We start from the raw sequence: 11,810 nt of genomic DNA, 5'->3' as shown, positions 1-11,810 counted from the left end.
GTGAAGCAGACACGATGGAGGGGCAGCTGTACCCGCTCTCCGTGCAGGGCGGCTGGGGGCCGGCCCAGGCCAGAGCCGTGAGGAACAAGCTCCAACTCTACTTCCAGAGCAAGAAGAAGTCCAGCGGGGGAGAGTGCTGCGTGGAGCTGGCCGAGGACGGCTCTGCCACGGCCACGGTCCACTTCCGATCACAGGAGGGTGAGTCAGTCTACTCTGTCTGCCTGTCAAAGTTACACCGGACATCATTCAGTTGTAGAATATAGACGATTCGGCTGTCAGTTTGTCAGTTTGACTAGACCAGCATGTCGTTTGTTGTGGGAGAATCGCTTTCTGCATGTCACCATCATCACGGACGGGGGGGGGGGGCATGCGAATACGCCAAATCACGTCACGCCATGTCACACCAATCAAACATTCTCCAACAACTGCTGCTCAACATTGAGCTTAAACTGCGTGTGGGGGCAGCGCCTCCGATCCCACCGAGGGAAATGTTTTGGTGATGTATTATAAACTGTACAAACTCCTACTTCAGTTAGCATAGGACACATTCATTCATTTAGCGCAGCCTCAGTGTGAATAGATGTTTGTCAGTTTCAACTGAAACTAATTATCAGCTTCATAACTTCTAACTGCGACTTCAGCACTTGTGTGACAGTTGAAACTTGTTACAAAGTCTTGACGTGTGATGTTACAAGTTTGTTCATAAACATTGATAGGCTACTTCCCAGCATGCATTGCAGTGAGGTAACTTCCTCCTTGCTTGGCCAAAGAGGCAGGATCAAGACTTGTTATGTAACTTAGGTCAGAGGTTCTCAAATGTTTTTCAGCCAAGGAGCCCTTACAAGATAGAAGATATACCGGGGACCCCCTCATTCTGATTTGTGATTTTGGGCTAAGCTTAATTGTTTCCACGGTAACGTGCTTGACTTTTAATTTGATAGGTTTGTTATTAGAATGTAATCCATGAACCATTTTAGATTTAAAGCATAACTATTTTCGTTGAACTATGAAGATTTTGCAATTTTTTTTTTTTTTTTTAATTACATTACGTCATTTAGCAGACGCTTTTGTTTTGTCCAAAGCGACTTACAATATCACAATTTGTCAACAGTACAGAAAACCACTATGCAACACAATCAATGACAGCCAAGATATTTTCATAGACTAGCACCATGTAGGAAGTAGTTTGAGAAGGAGGGGAAGGGGGGGGAGAGATTTTTTTCTTTTTTTTTTTACCTGAAAACTTTTCACGGACCCCCTGGCAAAGTGACCCCTGGGGGTCCGCGGACCCTTATTTGAGAACCACTGACTTAGGTGACAGGGCAGCATCTGATTATACATGAAAATAATGATACAATCAAAATGATGTCCCAAGTTGTCCAGGTTAGGTTTTTATAAAGAAAGGTATTCTGAAAGAAAGTATTTCACCTCGCTCTTCTTACACTTGCTGATGATTTGAAGTTGTGAAACTGATCAACACACTCTTGCGTCTCTTTATTCCAGTGAGAGACAGAGTCCTTGCCAGGGAAAAGCATGAAGTCACTCTGGAGAATGAAACTCTGAAGCTGCACCTGTGCTCTCACTCAGTAAGTCAGGACTGTTTACAGCTGCCAAGTGTTTCATTTGAACCAGTGTATCATTGCCAAATACAGTGCCACTTTGGTAGAATTAGAGTTAAGAAATGGTCAGACTGTTACTTCTAATGTTTCTCCACATTAAGACTACATTTCCCATCAGCCCCATTGCTTCCTGCAATATTCCACTTAGTTTTAAACATGGGAGTTGTTTGGATCTCGACCAGAATATAAACTCTTCAAGATCAGATGCAGCTGGATGACTTTGTAGCCTTCAGATTTTTACTTCCCATTCATTTGAATGGGAACTGACATTGAACACGTTGGTAAACAGATTCAACAACAGATCCTGCTTTTTAAGACAAAGCATCCTAGGTGCGTTGGTTTACACTCAAATCAGTATTTAAAAAGGGGTAGTATCTCTCCTAACTTGTATCCCCCCCCCGCTATGTTCTCCGAAGATGGACCAATGAGATCTCTTTCTTAAAGTGCATGCACCATTGTACATTGATCTATAATAACAGAATTAATTTAATTTATCAATGACCCAAAGACACCATGACATGACAATATGTTACAACTCGTCTGGCAATAGAATGCGCAAGATACACCAGAAATATTACTTTACAACTATGACAGTCAAGTAGCCGACAACAACGCTGGGCTCCATTACGACAGCATTTAATGTCCGAAGGCTAAATTAGCAACAGGCGGACACCGGAACTAGGTCAGAGACGGGATATGAGTCACATGATTTTAGACGAGTTAAAGTCATATTTCCGATGTATCTTGCGCATTGTGTGGCCGGCCGAGTTGTAATATATTGTCATGTCATGGTGTCTTTGTGTCATTAATAAACAAGATCAATTCTGTTATTTTTCTACAATTTTTTGGTACTGCTATTTCAAGATTCAAGATTTTTATTGTCACTCCGTAGTACAAGTATCACGTGTTAAATTCTTGTGCTGTAGACTCCGTTACAACATAACAGGGCATATAGGTGCAGGAAAACAAGAGAAACAACAAGCAATAACAGTAAAGCAATAAAAACAAGCCAAAGACAGTGACATATTCACTGCACATAGGTGCAAATAGCATAGACATAATTTAAACATAATTAAAAATTCTGTTTGCACAGGTGCAAATAACATAGACATAATTAAACATACATAATGGTAGCAGCTGCAGTACAGCTACTACATGATTGTTTATTTGTGTTTGTTAAGGAGTCTCGTGGCCTGCGGGAAGAAACTGTCCCCCAAGCGATGTGTGCGTGCTTTTGGGACCCTGTATCTCCTCCCTGAGGGTAAAGGGCTCATTATACTCGAGCAAGCTCCGTGGGAGTGGAGCTCCGCGAGTCTCCGCGAGTCACCGTGCGGACCTCGCACTGGGGCAGATGCTATTATACTCAGAAGTGATCAGCCAAGTGATCAGCATGTATTGTACAATGGTAAAATAGTGAGAACAGCCCGTGAAAAGTCGCAATGAAACGCTATTATGTGCAGTACTACTGAGTGCGCTTTCACTCTCAAACGACCGTACATCAGCACATGAATGAATCACCAAATTTGTTTTTACTGAATAGCCGTTTTAGTTGTCAGCCCTGATAGCCTACTCTGTGCTGCTTTTAATCTCTCTCAAACATGCTCTCAACACAACACATTTACTTGGTGAAATGACTAAAAACGAACAGTTGCAAATCAAAGTTTATAGCCTACCACATGGGTCAAGAAATGTGGTGAAAACACAGCCCAGTGTTCAGGGCTCAGTGGCTTGAAAGCGGCCATGTTTGGAGAGAAGCCGTGCGGAGGTCGCGCTGTGAGAAAAATCTTCAGGTACACGCCACGGTGGGCGCCCTACGGAGGTAGCGCCCAACCACGGCCAACACATTTACGTCATTTGACGCGCCCGGCCCTCGCTCCACCCCCGCGCCCTTCACGGCATGGTGAGCATAAAGCAGCCTTAACAGGGAGAACAGGCTGTTGTGGGGGTGGTTTGTGTAACAGGCTGTTGTGTATTTTACATTGAAGTCGAGGCGAGACCATGAGCCACCTACAAAATGACATGTTGCAGATCTATCATATACCTTCCTGACATTAGACCCTGGTTTATGGTTGTTGGAGAAAAATACAAGTTCCATGCCATTTCCTAATAAATAAGCTATAAGCTATAATTGCATACACATAATTAATGCTATGAGTCATTAGTCATACATGCAGAGACACATAACTAGCTTATCAAGCAGGAGATTTCTCCCCTTTGCTCTGGCCTTCAGAGGGCTCAGCATGACAATGGCCATGAGACAGGAACACTTGCTGATACAGACAGGAGCCCTGTAGGCTCCAAGTAAAGTCATCACCCCTCCTCTCTCTGTTTCTCTCTGCCTTCCTTTGCCTATAAAGCATATGTCAAACTGTCACAGTCATTTGCTGAATATTTGGACTCTGTATGACATATCAGAATGTGTACATTGAGATTCAGTCTCTTCTATAACACAGTGTATAGGAGAATGTATGGTTTTTAATATACTTCTATAATACAGTTCCTGGCTCATGGTTTCATTCATTTGGGTTATCTAAGCTGTTATAATTATCATATAGCGGATGAGGAGTGGTTAAAATTCCATTCTCTAACAATGGTATATGGTGGTATTAGTTTAATCAGCGCGGGGGTGGGGGGAGTAACCAGCCAATTGTGTTGCCTGTGTAGCCTGTTGTATAAATTCATGTCCATCAATGAAAACAAGTTGCAACTTCGGTTTCAGAAAATGTTATTTACATGCACAATATTGTTCACAAAATTTGTCCTCAAGGGAACGGAATGGACAGCGTTATGGGCAAGCCTGTAACATGTTCAGTTTAAAGTAGTCTTAAACAATATAGTGTTGCTTGTATATGCTTGCCTAAATGGCACACACACACACACACACACACACACACACACACACACACACACACACACACACACACACACACACACACACACAAACATAGGCTAAGCCCAGCACAGGCAAGGACACGACACGTGCGACTATTTTGGCTGAACAAAAGAGATAGAAAACGGTTTTGAAAATGATACCTTCGGTATATTTCTAAATACCCCTGGTGTAGTGTTCCTAATGAAGTGGTCGTCGATGGCGAAGAGTGTAGTTATTCTGTCAGTGTTGGTATTTTAATGAGTCAGCAGCTCCTTTATGACAGGGCGAGGTCAGGTTTCCTCTCTTGTGGCATCACATGTGTTTGATACGATGTCACTGTTGTACTTTGTACTGTCTGTTGTTGTCTTGTTCAGCTGCTCTGTAGATTGTTAACGTCATTTCTCATGTGTGCTGAAATCAATCCTTGGCTGTGCTGCGGTAAAAGTAGGTAGAGCTGCTCCAAGCCTTTCCACTACTGATCACATGTTGCAGCTTGACCCTGCAGAATGAGAAAGTACTTTCTAACCACTGAGAACTTTATAGACACACAAGTCAAGCATTGACTAATTGAACCAGAGGAGCCAATCATTTTAATTTTAATAAACTAGGACTTCCTAAGGTGGAGACTCTGGACAGACAGACAGACAGACACCGCCCACCCACCTAGGCACCATCGTGCAACTGCACACCATCGGCTCTGCTCATAACAGGGTACCGTTCCCGAGCACACTTGTCCCCAAATTGACCCCAGTTTCAGAACGTTTGATGGGTGTGAACGTTGCGTTCCATTCCATTCCGCGCCCGGGCGCACAACGAGGAACCAGGATCCAGTTGAAAAGGTGGTCTGGGGAACGCTTTAGCGTGCCCGGGCACAGAACACTTGCGAATGTGAAAGCCAACCGTTCCGAACCACATAGAAAACACACGGGCGAGGATACACTGCAGGCATAGTTGATGACGCAAGTGCACTCTGTACCGTTTCCGAGCGCGGAAGAAATGTTGTAATGTGAAAGCTGACCAGCGGGGGAGAGGGGAGGGGGGAAATCGTGCCCGGGGGCGGAACGGAACGGAACGGAACGAAAGCAATGGTTTCCAGTGAGAAAGCAGCCTAAGAGAAGATATCAGATCTCGTCCAGTGACAGTCAGTCAACAATGTTCTGCTTATCCACAGATCTACTGTACAGATACAGTAGCTGCATGTGTTGTGATAGCAGCCTGCATATAACATGTTTCTTACCAGGCCTGATAAACATGTGTTGTGATAGCAGCCTGCATATAACATGTTTCTTACCAGGCCTGATAAACATGTGTTGTGATAGCAGCCTGCTTATAACATGTTTCTTACCAGGCCTTATAAACATGTGTTGTGATAGCAGCCTGCTTATAACATGTTTCTTACCAGGCCTTATAAACATGTGTTGTGATAGCAGCCTGCATATAACATGTTTCTTACCAGGCCTGATAAACATGTGTTGTGATAGCAGCCTGCATATAACATGTTTCTTACCAGGCCTGATAAACATGTGTTGTGATAGCAGCCTGCTTATAACATGTTTCTTACCAGGCCTGATAAACATGTGTTGTGATAGCAGCCTGCTTATAACATGTTTCTTACCAGGCCTTATAAACATGTGTTGTGATAGCAGCCTGCATATAACATGTTTCTTACCAGGCCTGATAAACATGTGTTGTGATAGCAGCCTGCATATAACATGTTTCTTACCAGGCCTGATAAACATGTGTTGTGATAGCAGCCTGCTTATAACATGTTTCTTACCAGGCCTGATAAACATGTGTTGTGATAGCAGCCTGCATATAACATGTTTCTTACCAGGCCTGATAAACATGTGTTGTGATAGCAGCCTGCATATAACATGTTTCTTACCAGGCCTGATAAACATGTGTTGTGATAGCAGCCTGCATATAACATGTTTCTTACCAGGCCTGATAAACATGTGTTGTGATAGCAGCCTGCATATAACATGTTTCTTACCAGGCCTGATAAACATGTGTTGTGATAGCAGCCTGCATATAACATGTTTCTTACCAGGCCTGATAAACATGTGTTGTGATAGCAGCCTGCATATAACATGTTTCTTACCAGGCCTGATAAACATGTGTTGTGATAGCAGCCTGCATATAACATGTTTCTTACCAGGCCTGATAAACATGTGTTGTGATAGCAGCCTGCTTATAACATGTTTCTTACCAGGCCTGATAAACATGTGTTGTGATAGCAGCCTGCATATAACATGTTTCTTACCAGGCCTGATAAACATGTGTTGTGATAGCAGCCTGCTTATAACATGTTTCTTACCAGGCCTGATAAACATGTGTTGTGATAGCAGCCTGCATATAACATGTTTCTTACCAGGCCTGATAAACATGTGTTGTGATAGCAGCCTGCATATAACATGTTTCTTACCAGGCCTGATAAACATGTGTTGTGATAGCAGCCTGCTTATAACATGTTTCTTACCAGGCCTGATAAACATGTGTTGTGATAGCAGCCTGCATATAACATGTTTCTTACCAGGCCTGATACACATGTGTTGTGATAGCAGCCTGCATATAACATGTTTCTTACCAGGCCTGATAAACATGTGTTCTGATAGCAGCCTGCATATAACATGTTTCTTACCAGGCCTGATAAACATGTGTTCTGATAGCAGCCTGCATATAACATGTTTCTTACCAGGCCTGATAAACATGTGTTGTGATAGCAGCCTGCATATAACATGTTTCTTACCAGGCCTGATACACATGTGTTGTGATAGCAGCCTGCATATAACATGTTTCTTACCAGGCCTGATAAACATGTGTTCTGATAGCAGCCTGCATATAACATGTTTCTTACCAGGCCTGATAAACATGTGTTGTGATAGCAGCCTGCATATAACATGTTTCTTACCAGGCCTGATAAACATGTGTTGTGATAGCAGCCTGCATATAACATGTTTCTTACCAGGCCTGATAAACATGTGTTGTGATAGCAGCCTGCATATAACATGTTTCTTACCAGGCCTGATAAACATGTGTTGTGATAGCAGCCCTGCATATAACATGTTTCTTACCAGGCCTGATAAACATGTGTTGTGATAGCAGCCTGCATATAACATGTTTCTTACCAGGCCTGATAAACATGTGTTGTGATAGCAGCCTGCATATAACATGTTTCTTACCAGGCCTGATAAACATGTGTTGTGATAGCAGCCTGCATATAACATGTTTCTTACCAGGCCTGATAAACATGTGTTGTGATAGCAGCCTGCATATAACATGTTTCTTACCAGGCCTGATAAACATGTGTTGTGATAGCAGCCTGCATATAACATGTTTCTTTCCAGGCCTGATAAACATGTGTTGTGATAGCAGCCTGCATATAACATGTTTCTTACCAGGCCTGATAAACATGTGTTGTGATAGCAGCCTGCATATAACATGTTTCTTACCAGGCCTGATAAACATGTGTTGTGATAGCAGCCTGCATATAACATGTTTCTTACCAGGCCTGATAAACATGTGTTGTGATAGCAGCCTGCATATAACATGTTTCTTACCAGGCCTGATAAATATGTGTTGTGATAGCAGCCTGCATATAACATGTTTCTTACCAGGCCTGATAAACATGTGTTGTGATAGCAGCCTGCATATAACATGTTTCTTACCAGGCCTGATAAACATGTGTTGTGATAGCAGCCTGCATATAACATGTTTCTTACCAGGCCTGATAAACATGTGTTGTGATAGCAGCCTGCATATAACATGTTTATTACCAGGCCTGATAAACATGTGTTGTGATAGCAGCCTGCATATAACATGTTTCTTTCCAGGCCTGATAAACATGTGTTGTGATAGCAGCCTGCATATAACATGTTTCTTACCAGGCCTGATAAACATGTGTTGTGATAGCAGCCTGCATATAACATGTTTCTTACCAGGCCTGATAAACATGTGTTGTGATAGCAGCCTGCATATAACATGTTTCTTACCAGGCCTGATAAACATGTGTTGTGATAGCAGCCTGCATATAACATGTTTCTTACCAGGCCTGATAAACATGTGTTGTGATAGCAGCCTGCATATAACATGTTTCTTACCAGGCCTGATAAACATGTGTTGTGATAGCAGCCTGCTTATAACATGTTTCTTACCAGGCCTGATAAACATGTGTTGTGATAGCAGCCTGCATATAACATGTTTCTTACCAGGCCTGATAAACATGTGTTGTGATAGCAGCCTGCTTATAACATGTTTCTTACCAGGCCTGATAAACATGTGTTGTGATAGCAGCCTGCATATAACATGTTTCTTACCAGGCCTGATAAACATGTGTTGTGATAGCAGCCTGCATATAACATGTTTCTTACCAGGCCTGATAAACATGTGTTGTGATAGCAGCCTGCTTATAACATGTTTCTTACCAGGCCTGATAAACATGTGTTGTGATAGCAGCCTGCATATAACATGTTTCTTACCAGGCCTGATACACATGTGTTGTGATAGCAGCCTGCATATAACATGTTTCTTACCAGGCCTGATAAACATGTGTTCTGATAGCAGCCTGCATATAACATGTTTCTTACCAGGCCTGATAAACATGTGTTCTGATAGCAGCCTGCATATAACATGTTTCTTACCAGGCCTGATAAACATGTGTTGTGATAGCAGCCTGCATATAACATGTTTCTTACCAGGCCTGATACACATGTGTTGTGATAGCAGCCTGCATATAACATGTTTCTTACCAGGCCTGATAAACATGTGTTCTGATAGCAGCCTGCATATAACATGTTTCTTACCAGGCCTGATAAACATGTGTTGTGATAGCAGCCTGCATATAACATGTTTCTTACCAGGCCTGATAAACATGTGTTGTGATAGCAGCCTGCATATAACATGTTTCTTACCAGGCCTGATAAACATGTGTTGTGATAGCAGCCTGCATATAACATGTTTCTTACCAGGCCTGATAAACATGTGTTGTGATAGCAGCCCTGCATATAACATGTTTCTTACCAGGCCTGATAAACATGTGTTGTGATAGCAGCCTGCATATAACATGTTTCTTACCAGGCCTGATAAACATGTGTTCTGATAGCAGCCTGCATATAACATGTTTCTTACCAGGCCTGATAAACATGTGTTGTGATAGCAGCCTGCATATAACATGTTTCTTTCCAGGCCTGATAAACATGTGTTGTGATAGCAGCCTGCATATAACATGTTTCTTACCAGGCCTGATAAACATGTGTTGTGATAGCAGCCTGCATATAACATGTTTCTTACCAGGCCTGATAAACATGTGTTGTGATAGCAGCCTGCTTATAACATGTTTCTTACCAGGCCTGATAAACATGTGTTGTGATAGCAGCCTGCATATAACATGTTTCTTACCAGGCCTGATAAACATGTGTTGTGATAGCAGCCTGCATATAACATGTTTCTTACCAGGCCTGATAAACATGTGTTGTGATAGCAGCCTGCATATAACATGTTTCTTTCCAGGCCTGATAAACATGTGTTGTGATAGCAGCCTGCATATAACATGTTTCTTACCAGGCCTGATAAACATGTGTTGTGATAGCAGCCTGCATATAACATGTTTCTTTCCAGGCCTGATAAACATGTGTTGTGATAGCAGCCTGCATATAACATGTTTCTTACCAGGCCTGATAAACATGTGTTGTGATAGCAGCCTGCATATAACATGTTTCTTACCAGGCCTGATAAACATGTGTTGTGATAGCAGCCTGCATATAACATGTTTCTTACCAGGCCTGATAAACATGTGTTGTGATAGCAGCCTGCATATAACATGTTTCTTACCAGGCCTGATAAACATGTGTTGTGATAGCAGCCTGCATATAACATGTTTCTTACCAGGCCTGATAAACATGTGTTGTGATAGCAGCCTGCATATAACATGTTTCTTTCCAGGCCTGATAAACATGTGTTGTGATAGCAGCCTGCATATAACATGTTTCTTACCAGGCCTGATAAACATGTGTTGTGATAGCAGCCTGCATATAACATGTTTCTTACCAGGCCTGATAAACATGTGTTGTGATAGCAGCCTGCTTATAACATGTTTCTTACCAGGCCTGATAAACATGTGTTGTGATAGCAGCCTGCATATAACATGTTTCTTACCAGGCCTGATAAACATGTGTTGTGATAGCAGCCTGCATATAACATGTTTCTTACCAGGCCTGATAAACATGTGTTGTGATAGCAGCCTGCATATAACATGTTTCTTACCAGGCCTGATAAACATGTGTTGTGATAGCAGCCTGCATATAACATGTTTCTTACCAGGCCTGATAAACATGTGTTGTGATAGCAGCCTGCTTATAACATGTTTCTTACCAGGCCTGATAAACATGTGTTGTGATAGCAGCCTGCTTATAACATGTTTCTTACCAGGCCTGATAAACATGTGTTCTGATAGCAGCCTGCATATAACATGTTTCTTACCAGGCCTGATAAACATGTGTTGTGATAGCAGCCTGCATATAACATGTTTCTTACCAGGCCTGATAAACATGTGTTGTGATAGCAGCCTGCATATAACATGTTTCTTACCAGGCCTGATAAACATGTGTTGTGATAGCAGCCTGCATATAACATGTTTCTTACCAGGCCTGATAAACATGTGTTGTGATAGCAGCCTGCATATAACATGTTTCTTACCAGGCCTGATAAACATGTGTTGTGATAGCAGCCTGCATATAACATGTTTCTTACCAGGCCTGATAAACATGTGTTGTGATAGCAGCCTGCATATAACATGTTTCTTACCAGGCCTGATAAACAGCCATTTCATTAAGTGTGATCAGAGGTTCCCTTCTTTTCCTCCCAGATTCCACCAAAAAGTGACGACATTTCAGGTAAAATTGCCTTTTCCCCCCATTTAGCTTTTAAGATAGCATACAATTTATTAACAAAGCTAATTTAAAAGCATTTGCATTGTTTTACTCCCCTTTCCTTCCTGCAAAGAAAATAATCTGGAGGAAATTAAAATGTATATGATTTCTTTCTTTCTCTCTTTTTTTGTGGTTTTTAGTTTTGATTGTTTTATTATTGCTATATGTGCACATTTCTGTTCAGATTTTTAGATTGTATTATTGTTTTGTGCAGATAAATAAGCTAAACTGAACAAACTTTTCTTAGATGTATCCAAAGACTCAGCTGACTCTATAGGAGGACCTGGGAATGGAAGCTCTGGAGCGGACAAAGAGGGTAAAACCAAACTGTGTGTGTGTGTGTGTGTGTGTGTGTGTGTGTGTGTGTGTGTGTGTGTGTGTGTGTGTGTGGTT

At 42.1% G+C, this 11,810-nt stretch overlaps 1 protein-coding gene across 1 annotated transcript in view; it reads left to right on the top strand.

The window, feature by feature from the left end:
* Window positions 1-11,810, top strand: part of LOC310784084 (protein mono-ADP-ribosyltransferase PARP14-like) — a 50,224-nt gene continuing 38,414 nt past the window's right edge. The window contains exons 1-4 of the mRNA XM_083645060.1: window positions 1-198; window positions 1,504-1,586; window positions 11,354-11,381; window positions 11,665-11,733. Of these exons, the coding sequence (XP_083501186.1) occupies window positions 15-198; window positions 1,504-1,586; window positions 11,354-11,381; window positions 11,665-11,733 (364 nt within the window). The 5' untranslated portion in view covers window positions 1-14. The remainder of the gene's footprint in view (window positions 199-1,503; window positions 1,587-11,353; window positions 11,382-11,664; window positions 11,734-11,810) is intronic.

Source organism: Poromitra crassiceps (genome assembly GCF_964638095.1).
Source record: "Poromitra crassiceps genome assembly, chromosome: 10".
In the NCBI taxonomy this organism is placed as follows: Eukaryota; Metazoa; Chordata; class Actinopteri; order Beryciformes; family Melamphaidae; genus Poromitra; species Poromitra crassiceps.
The sequence above is the reverse complement of the archived record's forward strand: the minus strand, read 5'-3'. Positions and strand labels throughout refer to the sequence as shown.